This window comes from Neolamprologus brichardi, chromosome 9 (genome assembly GCF_056152115.1).
Source record: "Neolamprologus brichardi isolate AB-2024 chromosome 9, ASM5615211v1, whole genome shotgun sequence".
Taxonomy (NCBI): Eukaryota; Metazoa; Chordata; class Actinopteri; order Cichliformes; family Cichlidae; genus Neolamprologus; species Neolamprologus brichardi.
The window spans coordinates 37,429,496-37,451,711 of NC_142112.1; the positions used below are offsets into that span (position 1 = coordinate 37,429,496).

Genomic DNA, 22,216 nt, shown 5'->3' on the forward strand with positions numbered 1-22,216 from the left:
AGGAACTCAATAGTGTGGATGCCTTTGAGGCATCCACACAACTAGAAAAAGTTGTATTTCCTGCGAAAATGCAGTGTGAATGCCGTGTAGTCTGAAAACAGCATAAGAAGGAGAACTATCTGCTGAAAACACTGTGTACAAGCTGAACTGTTTGCTGAAAACTGCTTTATTTGAAAGACTACACTGAAGAGTGTCAAGAAAGCAGGGAGAGTTCAATGAGGGAAGATTTGCAGCAAATGTCACAAGTAGGATTTGAACTTTTGCTACCAGATCTCACGGTGGCTGTTCATCCCACTGAGCCAAACCAGTTCTGGTCTCAAACAAAGATATGATGAGAGAAAAAATGTGCACTGTGCAGAAACAGCTAAATTGTGCTGAAAAGAGGTGATGAAGCTAAATGTTCAGCAAAAAAGAGATGAAGAACCTGAAAATTTTGCTGAAAAGAGGTGAAAAAGCTGAAAATTGTGCTGAAAAGAGCAGAAGAGGTTGAAACTTGTGCTGAAAAGGGGTGAAAAAGCTGAAATTTGTGTTGAAAATACTTAAAACAGTTGAACTGTTAACTGAAAAAAATGTTGCCATAAGTGGGATTTGAACCCAGCCCTCCTGCTCTGAGAAAGGCTGCTCATCTCACTGAGCTAAAACATGGCTCAGGCTGGCAAGCTAAACTGGTGATCACACTGATAATGTGGTCCCATTCAGCAAAATGGGCCCAAATATGGCATAAAAAGCTTAATATTTCAAAAAGTATAAAAGTTATGAGGACCAAAAGATATAGCAGTCATTATCAGAATGAGCAGAACAGGTCAAAATTTGAATGGTGAAAATCGGATGAAAACTGACGGAGTAGTTAAGCGGCAAAGAAACGGAGAAACAGGAACTCAATAAGCAGCATAAATCTGAGGAATAGTAATAAGTGTGCCTCTTGGCCAGTGTTGGTCAAGTTACTTGAAAAAAGTAATCAGTAACTAATTACTGATTACCACCCCAAAAAAGTAATCCCGATACTTTACTGATTACTTATTTTCAAAAGTAATTAATTACTTAGTTACTTAGTTACTTTTTAAAAACATGATTTACAACCTGAAGAGGTGATAAAGCGATAGATGTTTCAGCCCAATTCTACTTTTTCTGCATAATCCATCATACAAAATGTAATCAAATGGAAAAGTATCTTTTTTTAACTTGTTTTTATCAGTTTTAATCTTTTAACTTTGTGCATCAAGCAAAAATAAAATTATATGCACCATTCTCTGACTTGAAGAAATTAGTTTAACATTTAAACCTATTTTCTGCACATTCCAGCACATAAAATATTTTTTGTGTTTACACTCAGTCTTTTAAATAGATGCAAGTAAAACACAGCAGAAAATAAATAAAGTCAAAGACTAGCGGTCCTTTTGCTCTATTTTCACCTGTAAAGCAGGAGTGGGGTAGGCGGAGGTTTACCCTGGTGCAGGTGTGCCGCAGCGGTCAGTTGAAGAATCCGCGAGTTTCTCTGTGAATTTCCCATGACGTCGTTGCGCACTCGGTGCTTGTTTAGGGTTTTTTTTTTCGCTGTAAAAAGAAGTTTTCTTCCCACGCACAACGGACACTAATGTTTTTGTCACTTTTTATAGAATCAAACTAAGGTCAGTACTTCCACGCTTTAAACGCTGCACACTCATACTCTCTCCCGCACTCGATATATTATGCATTGTTGATCTGCACACAGCTGTTGTCATGAACGTCGCACTCGCTTACGTCACTGTCATGAGACATTCTCGCAAAAAAATCACGGTTTTAGTAACGTAGTAACGCAGCGTTCCGACGAATAGTAATCCGACGAATAGTAATAAGTGTGCCTCTTGGCATAGGCACACTTAATGAGTAATAGTAGGGTGGACATTAGGTAAGGCTGCACTTTTTCTGGTGATCTTGTATAGAAAACTATTCAGTGTGTATATAAAACAGGTCCGCGGCTCCAAACCGTAAAGGGACTTCTGGCTAATATGTCAGGGTCTTTGTCGGGCTGGTAGCCGAAAACTAACTTTACTTTGTTGTCTGGGTCGACTTTGCTAGCGAGAGACAGAGAGAGGCGTTGAAAGGCTGCTGAACTGAACTTATTGTTTCGGAGGAAAACACAAACACAGTGTACAGTCTAGTCTCAATAGCTTACTGATAACTGGGCTCATCACTCTTTTTGGCTGCAGTGGTTATTATTATATTTACATGCTTACAGCTCCCGTTTCTGGTCAGTGACAACTCATACTTTTACAACTCTCCTTTTTCTCCCTCCCTCGCTCACAGACACATAACGGGTACAGCAGTCCATTCTCCCTGCAGCACGGACTACACTGCCCATGAGGCTACATTCTTTAGGGCTGTGCCTGTAATACTCTGCCTATTGACTTCATATTAAATAATTTTTCGAATAATAATTTCAAAAAAATATTTCTTCACGCCATTATGTGGGCCGCAAGTGGGGGGACATGAAAAATTAAGACACAGGCATTAGAGCCTCTTAATGCATGTTTGTTTGGGTTTCCACCGGCGTGGAATTAGCAAAAACAGAGAGGGCATAACTTAACATATTAAACGGGAAAAGACCGATATGTAATCCATTTATTTCAAAAAAGTAACTGTTTTCTGAATATCACATTTTTAAATGGTAACTGTAACGGAATACAGTTACTTATTTTGTATTTTAATTACGTAACGCCGGTACATGTATTCCGTTATTGCCCAACGCTGTTGATGTGTTTGTAGGTGTGACAGAAATGAACATTTTACTTGTATTTAATGAAAGAAATATTTGAATTAGAGCAGGATATGTTAATAAAGTTGAAGTAATATTCACAGATGTGTGTTGACAAAAATGGTTTTGTATCTTTTGGTTTTGCTTTTAAAGGTTTTTCACCTGTGGCTGTAAAGTTGATTAAAGAGGAACAAACAAACAAAAGATCTCCCTGGTTATTGAATACAATCCAGTTAAACATCTGGGATAGATGAATCAATCCCTTTCAAGTGGGAAAGCTGCAAACACTTAAATAACTGTGGCTAATTCTAAATACTAGTCCACTTCTACTTCTCTTGAATACTGTGTGCCACAGGGCTCTATTTTGGGGCCTTTATTGTGTTTGCTCTATATACTCCCTCTTCAGCACTTATGGAGCACTTTTAAAGACATTTCTTATCAATGCTATGCACATCATATATCTCTATTAAACCCCAAGATGGTTCCAAACTGCAAATTTTGCATAAGTGTTTGGATTCCATTATGGGATGGATGGCTGATAACTTCCATCCATCCATCTTCATCCGCTTTATCCGAGGCCGGGTCGCGGGGGCAGCAGCCTAAGCAAAGATAACTTGATAACTGATAACTTTCTTCAGCTAAATGAGGAGAAAACTGAATTCCTTGTTTGTGCTCCTAAAAAACTGGTACCTATGGTTATGGAAAACTTGGACCCTCTCGCTACATTCGCCAAACCTTCTATCAGGAACCTTGGTGTAACTTTTGACTCAGATCTGACTTTGGACATTCATGCTAAATCATTGGTTTGCTCCTGTTTTTATCATTTAAAAAAATATTGCTAAGCTGAGTCTCATTGTATCACGCTCAGAATTAGGAATTGTCATCCATGCATTTGTCTCATTTCCTTTGGATTATTGTATTCTTTCTTCACTTGTTTATGTAAAGCCTCTGTGGATCATCTGCAAGTTGTTTAGAATGCTGCTGCAAAGCTTCTGACCAAGTCTTCTAATTACTCTCTGTCATGGTCGGACGGTCCTTCCCGGGGCGACCCGCCTGTGTGTATGTGTGTGTTTCTCTCTCTCTCCTCCTCCTCTGCCCAGTGGCTGACACACCTGCACCTAATTTGCCACCCAGCTGTCGCTGATCATCCTTCGTTGTGGGCTGGGGTATTTAACTGTGTGTCCAGATGGCAGTCGACGCTGGATTGTACTTGAAGCTTGGTAGTAAAAAGTGTTTTTTGACTTGTAGCTTAGCTTTAGCCGGCTAGCCTCCTCACCTGGTATTTTTGCTCGTTTGTAGGAGGAAAAGATACAGAGGTTGGAGAGAAGGAGCCCGCGGGGTTAAGCTATTGGAGGAGAACACACACTTGGATGTCACTTTGGAAACTCACCTGTGCACCACTGGGAGTTTGGAGAAGATCACTGTTAGACTTTGCACTTCACTTTGTGTTTTGAAACTGTTTTTGGGCACTGTAAATAAACGCACTATGTACTTTGCATCCAGAGCTCCGCGACTGAGTCCGTATTTTTCCATTACCCGTGACACTCTCACCTTACACCCCTGCTGATCCAGTTGCACTGGATCAGCAGGGGTGTAACAAGTCATACAAGTCATCATACACTGTCGTCCATCATACAAGGCTGAAAACAAAAGGCGATAGAGCGTTTGAAACTGTAGCCCCCAGACTCTGGAACTCCCTTCCTTTGAGCCTGAGATCTGCAGACTCAGTGGTTTCATTTAAAAATCAGCTAAAAACTCACCTTTTTAAACTCGCTTTTGGTTGATTTCTGTTTGTATGTTTTAATTTTTCTGTGAAGCATGTTGTGATTTTTATCTTTAACCTCCAAGGACCCGAACTCTTCCACGACATGCATTTTTAATTTCTCTTTGATATTTGGGCATATTGGGGCCAGATGAATGTAAAAACAAAGAATTACCAGATTTTCTTTTACCTTATTTTTGTTTTTAAGAAAAATAAGAGCCACATATGAGGATATTCGTTTAAAATTTTGATAGAACAGTAGGAGTATAATGTCCTCATAAGTGGATATCAGGCCCATGTAGGGCAAAATTTAGTATTTTGGTCTAAATAACCCAAAATGTGATGTCCACATATGTGGACGGCAGGTCCTAGGAGGTTAAAGGTGCTATACAAATAAAAATTTTACTTACTTACTTATAACTTGACATATATCATTCTCACAAAACCTATTTACACTAAACACATGATTATCTAAATACTGTTTTGCTGTCTCCTATTTCACCACTAGATGTCACTGAAACAAAGCTTTGAATAAATAAACCCATTTTGAACCCACAAATGATGAAACGGTTCAATATTGGTTCATTGCTTCATTTGCACATCACTAATAATAAAAATAAATAGTAAATGGACTCGTTCTCATATGTAACTACAGTGAGTACTCAAAGCACTTAATACAACTTGCCTCATTCACCCAAGACCTTTTTCTATACAAGTGTATCTAAGTGTTTTCGGTCTAACATTTACACTTAGACAGTATCTCAGGGTTAGTATCTTGCCAAAGGATATTTGAGATTAAAGTAGCCAGGGATCGAACCACCAACTTTCCAACTGAGCAGATGACCTGTTCTTGATCCTGAACTATAGCCACCTTAATGTAATGTGCAAAGAACAGACAGGGCAAGCACAAAGACTAAGATGTTGCCAGGCCTCTCTAACTGCATTACTTTAAGGCCTCTCTAACTGCACTCTGTCCTCTCACACCTGGACAACAACAACACATACGCCAGAATGCTGTTTATAGACTTCAGTTCAGCATTCAATACAATCCACCCCTCACAACTCATCAGAAAACTGACAGACCTGGGCATCAGTCCCCTCATCTGCAAATGGTTACTGGACTTCCTGACCAACCGCCCCCAACATGTCCGGCTGGATAACCACTGCTCATCTACAATCACAATGAACACCGGTGTACCACAAGGCTGTGTGATGAGCCCTTTCCTCTACTCCCTCTTCACCCACGACTGCAGACCTGCTGATGGTTCCAACACCATCATTAAGTTTGCAGATGACACCACGGTGATTGGCCTCATCAGTGACAACGATGAGGCCGCCTACAGGGAGGAGGTGGATCGTCTGGCTGAGTGGTGCGACAGAAACAACCTGCTGCTTAACACAGAGAAGACCAAGGAGCTCATCGTGGACTACAGGAGGAATGCTGACCCACATCCACCCATTCACATTAAGGGGACGGCTGTGGAGCGTGTGAGCAGCTTCAAGTTCCTGGGAGTCCACATCTCCGAGGATCTCATCTGGACGACCAACTGCTCCAAGCTGGTCAAGAAGGCTCACCAGCGCCTCTTCTTCTTGAGGACTCTGAGGAAAAACCACCTGTCCTCAGACATCCTGGTGAACTTCTATCGCTGTACCATCGAGAGCATCCTGACCAACTGTATAACAGTCTGGTATGGGAACTGCTCTGCCTCGGACCGGAAGGCGTTGCAGAGGGTCGTGAAAACTGCCCAGCGCATCGCCGGAGCACCACTTCCTGCCATAAAGGACATCTACAGGAAGCGGTGTCTGAAAAGGGCTGGGAAAATCATCAAAGACCCCAGTCACCCATCACATGGACTCTTCACCCTCCTGCCCTCTGGGAGGCGCTACAGGAGCCTCCGGACTAAGACCACCAGGTACCGGAACAGCTTCTTCCCCACAGCTGTCAGACTTCTGAACTCTGCCTCCTGACATCTGACCCACGTTAAACTCATGGACTGGACATACACACACCCACAACCACCTTCACACACACAATGGACAACCGTACCCTCAAACACACAATAATAACATGGACTGAACCACCATTCACAATCACTAGCACTTTATATAGCCTCTGTAGAAATTATCCACATATCTCACTTATCTTAACTGCACTACTGTATAGTTCTGTGTAAATAATCATACGATAATTTTTAATCCTACAATCCTACAACTGTTTATAACTTGCATAGTTCACATTTCTGTATAACTGTATATCTCAGATTTCTGTATAGTTTTATTTTATTTTCATATTTATATCCTGTTCATAGCCTGTACATAGCTGTACATAGCTTGTACTCACTACAGCCTGTACATACTTATAGTTATAGAATATTCCTAACATACTTCATACCGTGTACATTATAACATACCATAATAGACCCATTTCTGTAACATACTTACATATCTATATTATTGCTAATATATATTGTAATATATCTATATCACTAAAGCACTTCTGGATGGATGCAAACTGCATTTCGTTGCCCTGTACCTGTGCATGTGCAATGACAATAAAGTTGAATTCTATTCTATTCTATTCTATTCTATTAACAGTCCAGCAAAGACTGAAGACCAGCCACTAGGTTAAGTAATGGTGGGAACGAGTCTAGCAGGACCAGGTGAGTTGATTACGTTTCGGTGTGTGGAGCCAATGGCGCGAACCCAGAAAGAATCCTGCCCTGAACACAGGCAAAACAAAAACAGGAGAGATAGAAAACTAAAGAAAATAGAGAGAGAGAAAAGACAGAGGATGCACACAGAGAAGACTGATGGACAATGACATATAGATCAGATTAAAGCCTAATTTAGTTGAAGCCATTGTTTTTATTTAGTGTCTTCACTTCACAGGCAAGACAGATAAATACTGAAGCTTCTGCTCATCGTATTGTTTATTTATAGCTCTACAATTGACACACCTCCAGTTTTTGTATAACAGGTTCATATAACACAGACAGAAAGTGGCGCAGCCTGCAGACACCACACAGCCATTTTGGATCTTGGATCTTTTAGACACAAAGTAAGTACTGCCAGTGATATTCTGTTTAGTGCTGATTTAACTCTGTATTTGTGAAAGATCAAGGAATCCAGGCATAATAATGAAAATTTTAGATACTGAATTGCGTGTAATTTGCAGTTAAAAATTCCCAACAAAGATTTCATTATTTTCCTGGAAAATGGAAAGCAACTACAATCTTTGGGAAAGGCTTTTCTCAATAGGCTGAACAAAATATGTGGAAAGTGGAAAATGATACATGATACAAGTTACATGTGCAGAAGAAATGTGGTGAATTTGAGATGTAGCACACTTCACTGTATGTGGGTATTTAAGTATAAGTGATTATTCAAGAATAACACTGACATGTGTTTGTTGGCAACAGGGCATAGCTCTTCACCCAAACATTGAGAAGTCTTCAGACTCTGAGCAAAAAGAAAACCAGGTTGAGACGTGCACCATGGCTTCTCCTGTAAAGGTTTCAACACAAAAGCTTGAAGGCAAACAAAAGGGAAAAAAGAACAACAGGTAAAGTCGTAAAATCAATTTACTCTGCCTTACAGAAACCTGGTTCCAGCAGGATGATTATGTTAGTTTAAATGAATCAACACCCCCGAGTCATTCTAACTACCAGAAATCTCGAAGCACAGGCCGAGGGGGCGGTGTGGCAGCAATTTTTCACACCAGTCTATTAATCAACTAAAGACCCAGACAGACTTTTAATTCATTTCAAAGCCTGATGCTTAGCCTCGTCCACCCCAGCTGTAAAACTCAGAAACCAGTCTTACTTGTTATCATATATCGTCCACCTGGGCCTTACACAGAGTTTCTGTCTGATTTCTCAGACTTTTTATCTGATTTAGTTCTCAGCTCAGATAAAATAATTATTGTGGGTGATTTTAACATCCATGTAGATGCTAAAAATGACAGCTTCAACATGGCATTTAATCTGTTATTAGACTCAATTGGTTTCTCTCAAAATGTAAAAGAACCTACCCACCACTTTAATCACACTCTAGATCTTGTTTTAACATATGGCATAGAAACTGAACATTTAACAGTGTTTCCTGAAAACCCTCTCCTGTCTGATCATTTCCTGATAACATTTACATTTACAATAATTGATTACACAGCAGTGGAGAGTAGACTTTATCACAGTAGATGTCTTTCTGAAAGCGCTGTAACTAAGTTTAAGAATATAATCCACCCACTGTTATCATCTTCAATGCCCTGTACCAACACAGAGCAGAGCAGCTATCTGAATGCTACCCCAACAGAGGTCGATTATCTTGTTAATAATTTCACCTCCTCACTATGTACGACTCTGGATACTGTAGCTCCAGTGAAAACTAAGGTCTCTAATCAGAAGTACCTGACCCCGTGGTATAATTCTCAAACACGTACCCTAAAGCAGATGACTCGTAATCTGGAGAAATAGTTTGTTGCTTTATAAGAAAGTCCTCCGCAAAGCCAGAACATCTTACTATTCGTCACTGATTGAAGAAAATAAGAACAACCCCAGGTTTCTCTTCAGCACTGTAGCCAGGCTGACAAAAAGTCAGAGCTCTTTTGAGCCAACCATCCCTTTAACGTTAACTAGTAATGACTTCATGAACTTCTTCACAAATAAAATTTTTATCATTAGAGAAAAAATTACCAATAATCAGCTCACAGATGTAATATTATCTACAGCTACTGTTAGTACCATTGATGTTAAGTTAGACTCTTTTGCTCCAATTGGTCTTTCTGAGTTTTAGTGATGGGATTTCCGGCTCTTTTTAGAGAACCGGCTCTTTCGGCTCGGCTCACTAAAAAGAGCCGGATCTTTCGGCTCCCAATCAGCTCTTCGGGTTGTTTTGTTGCTTCAATTAATTTATTATTAACAACAATATAAAATTATACACAAAAGGAATTACTAATGTAAAAGAAAAACATTGTTTTATTTATATATGTTTATATATGTTTATATACGGTGGCCCCTAGAGACTAAGCACGTACAAACTCCAAAGCACATTTCTAGCGTTGACTGAACTTCCCAAACAGAGCTACCTAGATCACTTAAATTACACAATTGAAAGCATATGTGTATTGTTTGTGTATTTATACTATTAAATCCCGTTCTTTTGAATTCTTTTGGCGACAGAGAAAGACTGGACTCAGAGTGGTCAAGCTCAAAAAATAATCTTCATTTTATATTTCCGGAAATGGAGACCTGAACACACGAACACACATGCTCAGGTCTGAAAGCATTAGAAGCCTGCATAGTTATATAGTTCTGCTGCACGTCACACAAACATAGTTTCAATATAAACAACTCTTTCTTTATAACTAGTTCTGCTTTTTTTCTGTCTGGTTTCCTGTAATTTATTAATATATCTCTGCACTATACTTCCCCTTTCTTTACTTCCCCTTACTGAAGTCTCTGTTGCCAAGGCGACCTGTCACCCTCTGACCTAGTTGTTTCTTATGCCTCTATTACAAAGTATAATCAGAAAATAAGCATTAAAAATATATATTTATATCGTAACAATACACAAACACTCATATATATTCAAATAATTAAAAAAAATGTTCATTTACCTGTTACTACCACACACCAAATCCGGTCGTTGGTACTCGCTGGCTTATGTAGCCACTAGGTAACAAAAGCTCAACACTGCACCTAGCATCCTGGAGCACTTCTGTTGTGTTTTGTATGTGTTCTGGGGTTTGTACGTGCTTTATCTCTAGGGGCCGCCGTAAATATACTTTTATTTATTCACTCCACATAAAATGTAATAAATAAATCATATAATACAAAAACCAACTGTTTACATTTCAACTTTTAACTACTTAAATTTTCAGCTTTTTCCTTTTAAACAAATTAAAAGGAAACAACACAAAACACTGCAAACCAAAACACAATTAAATATAAATTATGAAAACAAAAAGAAGATGCACATTCTCTGTCATGTAGGCCTGCATGAATAAATCTTCTGAATCCTTTATCATCCACAACTGAAAATAGTTGTGGATGATCACTATACCTTGCTAATGTGACGTTGTTGTCCCTCTCTTTCTCTCTCTTTCCCTCCCACTCTGTTCGTGTGCTACTGTGAGTATAAATACCGCCCCTCCGCCCTCTGCCCAGCGCAAAAAACAAGGCTCGCATGCGTGAAGTGCACGGAGTGAAGCGGAAAAAAAGTGTGAGAGAGAGAGAGAGGGTGAGAGAAAGAAAAAAAATGTCTCACATCGTTTACTTCAAAGAGTCGGCTCTATTAAACCCCGATTCTTTTGTCCCCATGACAGAACAGAGAAAACCGACTCATAGTGTGTTAAAATATTGATATTTCTTTTTATTCAATCATCTTCCGGAAGAGAGAGACCTCTGCACAGCTCAAACGCCAGTTGCAAGAGCTCTAACGTTAGAATCATAAACTGTGCCTCATATAGGTTTTATTTTGGTACTTTACACGTCACACAGTCTCAAACATTGCTTATATGGCAAGTTCCTCATTTCTGTGTCTCATCTATTAATATACCTGTGCACTAAAACTTCCTGTTTTTCAATCTGGCTGAGCACTTAGTTTGTGAGTCAAAAGTGGCCTTGCTCTACAAGCCTTCATTATTAAAGTACATAAAACAATATAATGAGCAGATACACATTAAAAATATTTCTTTTATTCCTAACAGCTCTAAGAGCCGTTTCGTTCGCAACCGACACATCACTATTGAGTTTACTTCAACAATTACTTCCTTCAAACCATCAACATGTCTTTTAGACCCCATTCCTACAAAACTGCTCAAAGAAGTCCTGCCATTAATTAATTCTTCGATCTTAAATATGATCAACCTATCTCTAATAATTGGCTATGTACCACAGGCCTTCAAGCTGGCTGTAGTTAAACCTTTACTCAAAAAGCATCTCCAGACCCAGCAGTCTTAGCTAATTATAGGCCAATCACCAACCTTCCTTTCATATCAAAAATCCTTGAAAGAGTAGTTGTCAAACAGCTAACAGATCATCTGCAGAGGAATGGTTTATTTGAAGAGTTACAGTCAGGTTTCAGAGTTCATCACAGCACAGAAACAGCTTTAGTGAAGGTTACAAATGATCTTCTTATGGCCTCTGACAGTGGACTCATCTCTGGGCTTGTCCTTCTTGACCTTAGTGCAGCATTCGATACTGTTGACCATAATATCCTATTAGAGCGATTAGAACATGCTTTAGGTATTACAGGTATTGCACTGCAGTGGTTTGTATCATATCTATCTAATAGACTCCAATTTGTGTATGTAAATGGAGAGTCCTCTTCACACACTGGGGTTAATTATGGAGTTCCACAGGGTTCAGTGCTAGGACCAATTCTGTTTACATTATACATGCTTTCCTTAGGCAGCATCATTAGAAGACATAGCATACATTTTCACTGCTATGCAGATGACACCCAGCTCTATCTGTCCATGAAGCCAGATAACACACGCCAATTAGTTAAACTGCAGGAATGTCTTAAAGACATAAAGACCTGGATGGCCACTAACTTTCTGCTTCTTAACTCAGATAAAACTGAGGTCATTGTACTCGGCGCTGAAAAGCTTAGAAATATGGTATCTAACCAGATTCTTACTCTGGATGGCATTACCTTGGCCCCCAGTAACGCTGTGAGGAACCTTGGAGTCATTTTTGACCAGGATATGTCCTTCAACGCACATATTAAACAAATATGTAAGACTGCTTTCTTCCATTTGCGCAACATCTCTAAAGTTAGAAATATCCTGTCTCAGAGTGACGCTGAAAAACTAGTTCATGCATTTATTACTTCCAGGCTGGACGACTGCAATTCATTATTATCAGGATGTCCAAAAAACTCGCTGCAATAGACGTAGGCTGCCGGGGATTCCCATGATGCATTGAGTTTTTCCTTCTCAGTCACCTTTCTCACTCACTATGTATTAACAGACCTCTCTGCATTGAATCATATCTGTTATTAACCTCTGTCTCTCTTCCACAGCATGTCTTTATCCTGTTTTCCTTCTTTTACCCCAACCAGTCGCATCAGATGGCCCCGCCCCTCCCTGAGCCTGGTTCTGCTGGAGGTTTCTTCCTGTTAAAAGGGAGTTTTTCCTTCCCACTGTCGCCAAAGTTCTTGCTCATATGGGGTCATGTGATTGTTGGGTTTTTCTCTGTATCTATTATTGTACGATCTACTGTACAATATAAAGCGCCTTGAGGCGGCTGTTGTTGTGATTTGGCGCTATATAAATAAAATTGAACTGAATTGAATTAAAGGTGAAAATTGTGAAATTGCAATCAAATATCCACGTAATCACAATAAAGCATTATATTAGGTTTTTGGTATTATTATTACATAATTACATAAAAGCAAACAGTTTCTGGAGCCATTAATAAGGTTCATTCTCTTTCATTGTAGTTCTGAAAAGTTCCAAGTGCAAACAAAGAGACAAGGTAAGATAATCTTCTGTCACATTTTCTTGCTCAATATCTATGACATAGAAAGTCCATTGATGGCAATGAAATATACACAACTGATATCAACCTCTTAAACTGCTTTCAGCCTCACACTGTTTTTCAACTTTTTGATGTCAAGGCACATCAGAGATAGAACCTGGTGTAGATAATACTATTATAATTCTTAATGATACAGTTTTCTTCATAGCTTTGAAAGTTTAAATAAGTACCCATTTATTTCATGAATCTGTATCACTGTAATTAGAGCACCTTGGATGAGCAAGCCTAATAGCAGTAGGTCAAAATGTGTTTTTGATGTTTATAAACATGAAATGATAAACTGTGTGGTATAGTAATACAAGAACATATAAGTGTGCATGGGTATGTTGGTGTAATGTCTGACAGTGTTTCATTAGAGCTAGAAAAAGCTAATTAAACTTATCATGACTACCTTCGTGACTAGTTACACCTGTATGTCTTGTTTTTTTTCTTTTTAATTAAGACTTATGGTAATTGTGGTGTTTTAAAACACTGTTTCATCTGCCTCTACACATTAACAAATTCACACACTAACTTCCTCAAAACACCTCCCACTTTGATGTTAATGCTGCTAAGCTTTAAGTTAAAACTACTAAAATGTGGGATTGCTTGGAATAACCCGACTCAATGTTACATGATTCATTTTCAAACTTTCTGTCATATTTGTTCCAGCCTCATGACACACATGGCAGATAGTGTTGCTTATAGCCATTTTCAGCTAGTTCCTATCAGAGGTGGGACCATGTCATTGGTGTAAAAGTCCAAGTCAAGTCACAAGTTTTTCAAGTCAAGTGTAAAGTCATAAAATTAAAATTCCACACCTCTGGTACCAACTTTGCTCGTCATGTCATTTATATGTAACATGAATGCTACACAACATTGTAATAACAGAGGGTTAGGCGTACTAATGGGCGTGTCTATGTCCTATTATCAATTGCTGGAGCTTGTCAAGCTGAGAAGCCAGCAGCTTGAGTCTTGTTGTTTGAATATGCACAATGTGGATAAATCTCTAATTATTGACAGGAGACAGATGGCAGATGACCTGTCACTGGCTGTTCTCTCACTGATCTGAGACCAGCTACCATCTGCACATTTGTGGAAATATAGTTTATAATTCACAATCACAGAGGCCATGTATACCTGCTATTTCTAAGTTTCCACTTAATAACCACCTTGGACAACATGTGTGATAAAAGTTTTAATTAGAGATGGCACGATACCACTTTTTTATGTCCGATACCGATACCGATATCATAAATTTGGATATCTGCCGATACCGATATGAATCCGATATAGTGTTTTTTAATCAGTAAAACTGTTTTTTTAATATCTTGCTGCATTTTGTATAAGTTTATACTCAAGTTTAAATAAATAACAACACTAAAGCTATTCTGTTATACCTGTATGTAAAAAAATACACTGCGCCCAAAATATTTCATAGTTCAGCAACACTGATCAATCTAATAAACGTAAACCTGCTCCATCCTCCCTATTCTGGTATTTTAAAGAGTACTTAGCAGAAATATCAAGCAACCTAACTAATAGGGTTGCAAACTCCCAGCAAAAAAAAAAAATAGGGAACCACCCCCCACCCTCCAGCTCATGATGCTTAATCGATGTAATCAAATTTAATTTAATGCAGGGGGAAAAATCCACAAAAATAAATTATTTTTCAAGAATAATTAAATAGATTCAACATCTTTCTTCAACAGAATTGCAGACTGCACAGATGGTATCTTCCCAAAGGAAAAAGTAGTATAGCTTACTAGGGTATATTAGACTTAACAGTTACTATATACAGTAATGGACTTCTATATATTTTACATCAGATTAAAACTTTGGGTGTAAGAGTCAGATAATTATTTATTAAGAGCTCGACATTTTAAATGAGAACAAGAAAGAAAAGTATGTCTTTGTGCCCCCTTTTCCCTGTTCATGCCCTATCGGCCCCCCTGGCTAAACTTTGCTAGATCCGCCCCTGCACAGTTACCAGCCGTCAGCTATGTAGAAAAAGATCCTGGTGTAGAAAGTAATATTAAATAAATTCTAACAACAGCTTATCAAGCTTAATAGTGCTGCTGTTGTTCAGCCGCTGGTTTCCTCTTTCTGGTGCAAAGTGGGCCAAAAACAAAGAAGAGAGACAGACTCGCGACAGAAAAGCCGATCAGCTGATCATTAAGCAGTTTCACGATTGAAGTCGCAGCAGGAGAGAGAGGCAGTCGCTCCATATATCTGTTGTTAAGCTTAAGGTGGGAACGCTTTACAAACATTCAGAGATGAACTTACACACTTGCTTTACTTCTCTCTGGGAAAACTTCCTCGGAGATGAAATGCTGGTTTGCTAGCAAGGCTACAAATACACACAGCTGCTCTACCAGGTGAGGCATACTGCTGCCACGTGCTGTTATGAGCCGAGTTACGCCATGTAGCAAGTTTTGTGAGGTGCTTTTTTGATATTTAATGGATCGGATTACATTTTTTATTTCTCGCCGATATCCGATCCAGTAATTTGGGTCAGTATCGGACCGATACCGATACGTAATATCGGATCGGTCCATCTCTAGTTTTAATTACTGTTTAGAATGTTAGTAATAAACCATTAATCACCGAGAGGGTAATGGTAACAATAAAACAGGCATGCTGAAAAGGAGCAGGTTCCACCAACACTTTCAAATCATTTCTGAAACATCACATGGCTGACCAAATGTATTACTTTTAATCGGCTATTTTGCTAATACATTACCTTCATCAGAATGATGTATTAATGTAAATTCAACCACAAAAACAAAACAAACTCAACTTTAAACAGCTGCAGCAGTAATACTGATCCATATAACACTTGTAACAGTCACAATGGTATAGTGTCTCCTTAAAACGAGGGTTGATTTCACTGGCCACTGCCCTCTCTGTGATTATGCTGACAACGTACTTGCACGCGAGTACATGGAGGGAGACGGACTCAATATGTTTTACCTTTCCAGAAACCTTTGCAACATTACGGGTTGTATGAATACTGTGTGTCATGTTTGATAAGCAGCAGCCGTTCAACCGGGCCTGTGGAATTCCTAGTGCCAGTGTGCTCGTGTATTCTCCAGCTAAGGTTTTCACTGTCCCTTCTCGACCCCTGAACGCAACCCAAACGTTACAAAATGGCACCTGAACATCTTCTCTTGGACCTCAGTATGCAGTGTCTTCGAGCAGCTGACGATTGATACATTAAAAGGTACATCACGGCAAAGTAGATGTCTGCCATATGTAGTGGAAATGGACCAGGGGGGCCTAGACGCAGACATCGGAAATATCACCGGATCACAGAGGTGCGTTTCCATGGCAACAAGTGGAACTGCCGCACCGCTGTTTTCGGGATATAATATCGTTATCTGCTGAATGTCTTCACTGCGACGTTTTTGGATTAACGTGGATTCGCGCTACCTGGACACAAGATGGATGCCGCTTCTTCATAGATCTGGAGTGCATATATGCGAGGTGAAGCGCACCAGATTTTTTTTTCTTTTTCTCCCTCACCATCTGAGCTCACGCTGCAGACTTCGTTTCATCCGTACGGTCTCTGCAAGTGGGAACTTTTCCACGGGACACAGCTCTATACCGAGTCAGGACTGGACGAGTTTGGAGTCGACTGGTAAATCACCAAACTGATGTTGTGAGTGTATATATTTGAAAAGAAAAAAAATAAGAAAAAGAAACTATTGTGTATATTTCAAACAAATTCATTATTGATTCTAGCTGGCTTAACTGTTCTTATTAGGAAGCTGTTTTAAGTGCATTTGACTTGAAAAGGTGTTACTCATACACAGTTACTCATAAGTGTGGATCTATTTTGCAGCTAAATACTTTTGGTTCAGGATGTTTACGTATTCTACCTCCGCAAGTCAGATAAAACATTTGCTGCTAAAATTAAGAATTCACATGCTTTGGATGTTTTGTATGATCAGAACTGAAGTTGATTTCAACACAACTGTTACCTCATATAGATTTGGGTCTTGATAAGTATGTATTCTGACTACTCATCCTGCACATTGCACATTGCTGAAGAAGCTATACCGAAGACTGCTTTTATCATGCATTGTGGCCTGTTTCAGTCCAGAGTCATTCCTTTCGGCCTGTGTAACGCCCCTGCAACTTTTCAGCGGGTTATAAACAATGTTCTAGCTGGCCTGATTTATAAGTTTTGCACGATTTATCTGGATGATATTGTTGTCGCATCACCGACCTTTGAGCAACACCTGCTTGACCTAAAACAGGTCCTTGGTAGGCTTAAATCCACTGGCCTCTCTTTAAAGCTGAGCAAATGCCAATTCTGCCTTACAGAACTCGCCTTCCTTGGTTATCAGGTTACGCCGGCTGGCATCCATCCTGACTCTGACAAGGTGGGAGCCGTGATTGAGTTCAAAGTGCAAACCACAACAAAGCAGGTGCGACAGTTCCTTGGTCTAACTGGCTACTATCGCCACTTTGTACAGCACTATGCCCAGACGTGCAGTTTCACTGGGATGACAAGTGCCTGGCAGGTGTGGACTTTCTGAAACATTCTATAACCTCAGGTTCCCAGATTTTTCACGTCCATTCTTCATTCACACTGATGCATGTGATGCTGGTCTCGGAGCAGCATTAATGCAGAAAGATGAGAATGGCAAAGATGTTGCTATGGCATTTGCTAGCCGTGCTCTGTACAAACAACTCCAGAGAAGGAGTGTCTGGCCGTGATCTGGGCCTTGGGCCATTTTCTACCCTATGTGGAAGGCTTGCATGTAACCATTTACACTGACCACAGCAGCCTCAAGTGGTTGATGTCTCGTCCAAATCCCTCTGGCAGGCTTGCTCGGTGGTCTCTTTGCCTTCAGGACTTTGACTTCAGCATCATCCACAAACCTGGAGAACGTAATAAGGTGCCCGATGCCCTTTCACAGAATCCTTTCCCAGATGTGGATGCCCCTATTAATCTTCTCCCTCCCTGTGCCGTGATTGGAAGCATGGACCTTCGTGCTCTGCCTTCTTTAATTGTTTCAGCCCGCAAGTTGGCCAATTGCAGCTTGAGGACCCAGTCACAGGCTCATTGCTCAATCAGCTGGAAAAGGACCAACAAACTGTGGAGGACAATCAAGATCTGGAAAAGTATGTTATACATGATAGTCTCCTCTTTTGCCTTGACCCAAAAACAAGACGTGGTCTCTGCCCATTCAAGCAGCTTAAACTGTTTGCTCCTGCACTCCATGGTTATTTGCTCAAGTATTACCACAATCATCCTAGAGCCGGACATCTGGGCATTGCAAAAACGCTGGCACTCTGATGTGAAAAAGTATGTGGTCTCATGTTGTTCGTGCCAAGCCACTAAACCAACTCAAAGGTAAACAGCAGGCCTTATGGTCCCTATCCAGCCACAAAGACCATGGGAGTACACAGGGGTGGACTATGTTGGCCCACTACCCCACACACAAAGAGGGAATGCTTATATCCTTGTTTTTGTGGACTATTTCTCAAAATGGATCGAGGTGAGTGCTGTGAGAGAAGCCACTGCTCAAGTTGCTGCTAACAAATTCATTACTGGCATTTTTGCCAGACATGGTTCTCCCTCCTACCTTATTTCCGATAGGGGAACACCTTTCGTCAGTGAACTCTTTGAACATGTTTTGTTGACTCTTGGGACTGAACACAGACAAACAACTGCATACCATCCTCAAACTAATGCAACTGAGTGTGTAAATCGCACTTTGAAAACAGCTATTTGAGCATATGTTGGGGATAAGCACACTTCCGGGGACAAACATCTTCCCCAGATCTGTTTTGCCCTGCGTACTGCGCCTCACGAGAGCACAGGCCTGAGCCTGTCTATGATGCTGTATGGGCGAGAGTTGGACACGCCCTTGGATCTTGTCACTCAGCCCTCCAGCGAAGGACTGAATGACCCTGAAACGTCTTACTCAAATAACCTGAGAGCTTCACTTCAGGATGCTCATGAACATGCTCGCTTGGTGCTCACAGGGAGTCATAAACGGCAAAAGCGCTACTATGGTCGGAGACGTCGCCCTGTCTCTTACGAAGTTGGAGACCTTGTCAAAGTAAAGTCGCACCAAAATCTGATGCATTGCCCAACTTTTCTGCAAAGTTGGTCCCCCTTTACACTGGTCCCTACCGCATCTCCAAGAGGATGTCTGATGTGAATTACTGTCTCACCACAGTGGACACTGGAGAGAGAGTTAAAGTTTTTCATGTTTTTCTACACCTGGGCCACAGCTTTATCTGGCAAGCATGCAGAGCTAAAGGCTGTAGCAGCTTTGGATGCCAGTCTCCCGGACAGCAGCTTGCCTGCTGCTTTTTTCTCAACCCCTGAACACAACCCAAACGTTAACACTGACGGGGAAAATTGTTCTTGTCACAGTATTAGGTTTGTGACCCAGTGTTTTGTGCATTTTAGTTATACTATTTGATTATTTTTATTCACAGGTTTTGGTTCTACTTAACTTGTTAAATCTTTAGTCCTAGGATTTTGGTTTCTGTTTCTTTGCCTTTCTCATGTTCCTCGTATTTTCACATATGTTCCCTCTGCTCCCAAGTCAGTCATGTCTGTGTGAAGCCCGTGTCTCTGCGTCTGTCTTTGTGTATGTGTCATGCTTCCTATTTTACTTTGATAGTATTGTGTTTAGTGTTTTGCTTTTCCCCTGTCTCATTGTGTGTGATTAGTCCCAGGTGTGGTCCCCCTGTTCCCCATCCTCTCCTTAGTCTATCTGTGTATTTTAGTCCTCAGTCTTCCCCTGCTTTTTGTTGCGTCATTAACCATCAAACCTCCTCAGTGCTGTGTGTCCCCTCCGTGTTCCTGTAACTCCTAGTTTCTAGTTCTTTGTTTCTTTTTTTCCCGTTTGCTAGCTTTTAGTTATTATGCTTAGTTTCTGGTTTCCTATATTCAATTTTTTTGACAGCACAATAAAAGCTGCCTCTTTTAGTTCATCCCTCTGTGTCCTGCGATTCCTGCATTTGGGTCCAAACTCCTGACTGCTGACACAGCAAACATGACAATCGTGCAGAATAAATATTTTAAGTTTTGATACTTTATGTACAATTTGCTAACAGTTCTATGTGTAGCAAGGTATTTACATACTATTTCATTGCTAGTTTGTCTAAAGCACTGGTTCTAGAATAAATCCCTAATTTGACAATATTTCCTAGTAATACTTTTTCATTACAAAGAGACATCCAATAAGATTCCACCAAGAGGTTATCAGAATGTTTTAATCTGGTCCAGACTAAAATAAGTTTTGTGATATTATATTGCTATGTGTGACAATGCTACCCACAACATCATTGTGATACAGTGAAACAATCATATTGTCTGTTGTCTGAAGGCCAAAAAAAATGCCCAAAAGATTTACTATTCCAACAGGACCATTACAGCATTTGCTATAATGTCTACTTCATAGTCATATTTTTGGGAACCTTTTTAGCATTTTTTTTTTTTGAATTATTACAACCACAACGCACAAGACTGGGGGAAGGAAAATAAAAATAAAACAGAAAAAGAAGTTGGGGAGAAAGTTAACAAAAGGAGAAGGAGAGAAAAATAGATAAAAAAAAAAAAAAGAAAGAGGGAAAAAGAGAAAAAAAACCTGAGTAATAACATAACAGAGAAATGTGTCCATGAAGGTTATCAGTCATCCAGGTCATCATAATCTAAGGAGCTTGGGGGGGAAAGCATCTGGATTTCTTTAGGTTTCTTGAAGATATTTCACCTCTCATCCAAGAAGCTTCTTCAGATCTAAGAAGGAGAATTGGTGGAGAGTCCAAGATTTTAAGCTCTATGGGAGTGTCCCCAGTTGGTTCATCTGCATCTAAAGGACAAAAGTCACTTTTTCAAGGATGCCAATGTTCGCATTTTGGAGAGAGAAGACAGATAGTTTGAAATAGGAATGAAAGAAACCATCTATGTCCACTGTGAATGACCTTCCTGGAAAAGAGGCAGTGGTTTACGACACCAACTGTCTGCCATCTATATTCCAGTGTTGAGATCTCTTCCCAGAAAACCTTAACGCCCACTCACATCCTGGGCCTTTTCACCTCAGTAAATCCAATGGTAGTGTGGGGTGAGGTTTCACAATGGATTCACCTGAAACCTTGGCTGATTATGACCCATACACATTTTTAAACCTTGGCTCGTGTGATTAGATAAAGGATCAAAAGGGGGTCCATAACCCCCTTGGGGACATTCCCATAGGGCTAAAAATCTAGGACCCTCAAGCAGAGCTGAAGATGCTTCTCAGATGAGAAGTACAACATGCGGCCCCAAGCACAGGGCGATCTGAGCTAACTCGCTAATGGAGATTTGCCACGTTAATGCGATTGTTTCGTTAAAGTGATTTTAAATGAGATTAGCGCTGACAGCACTAATTTATTTATATGAAAGGGTACATAGATATATGAAAGGTTTCATCCTGTTATAGTAGAGTTTGTCCTTCCCGTTATCACCAATGCGATAACTAATAGGGGGTCACATGATTTGGAGGATTTTCTCTGGTTTCTTCGTATTATTATTAGAATAGAATTGAATAGAATAGAATAGAATAGAATTCAACTTTATTGTCATTGCACATGCACAGGTACAGGGCAACGAAATGCAGTTTGCATCCACCCAGAAGTGCTTTAGCCATGATATAGATATATTACAATATATATTAGCAATAATATAGATATGTGAGTGTATTACAGAAATGGGTCTATTATGGTATGTTATAATGTACACGGTATGAAGTATGTTATGAATATTCTATAACTATAAGTATGTAGTGAGTACAAGCTATGTACAGGCTATGAACAGGATATATATGATAAATATGAAAAACTATATACGTCTTTACCTTAAAAAATAAAAGAGGCAACATATGTGATTCTTTATATATAATTACAATTGAAATGAATTGAGTTGTATTGGATGTATTTATATCAAAGGCTATAAGAACTTAGACTATCACATAAGAATACTAAATGTTTCCACTGGAGAAATTTTGATTGCTGTAACGGGAAATTGAGAGCCTTTGAAGAGAGAATTTGAAGAAAATATTCAACAGGTGGTAACAGTACAAATGACTTCATAAGTGCAGCAGACTTGAAGATACATTGGCTACGTTCACACTGCAGGCGAAAGCACATCAAATCCGACTTTTTTGACCCTATGCCAAATCACTTTCGTAT

The 22,216-nt window shown here is 39.8% G+C and overlaps 2 protein-coding genes across 2 annotated transcripts in view; one reads left to right on the forward strand and one right to left on the reverse strand.

Annotated features, from left to right (window-relative positions):
• Positions 1-22,216, reverse strand: part of LOC102779712 (GTPase IMAP family member 9-like) — a 180,852-nt gene that overhangs the window by 92,397 nt on the left and 66,239 nt on the right. The window lies entirely within an intron of this gene.
• Positions 1-22,216, forward strand: part of LOC118455626 (uncharacterized) — a 33,168-nt gene that overhangs the window by 4,239 nt on the left and 6,713 nt on the right. The window contains exons 3-4 of the mRNA XM_087845717.1: positions 17,371-17,547; positions 17,881-18,151. Of these exons, the coding sequence (XP_087701843.1) occupies positions 17,371-17,547; positions 17,881-18,151 (448 nt within the window). The remainder of the gene's footprint in view (positions 1-17,370; positions 17,548-17,880; positions 18,152-22,216) is intronic.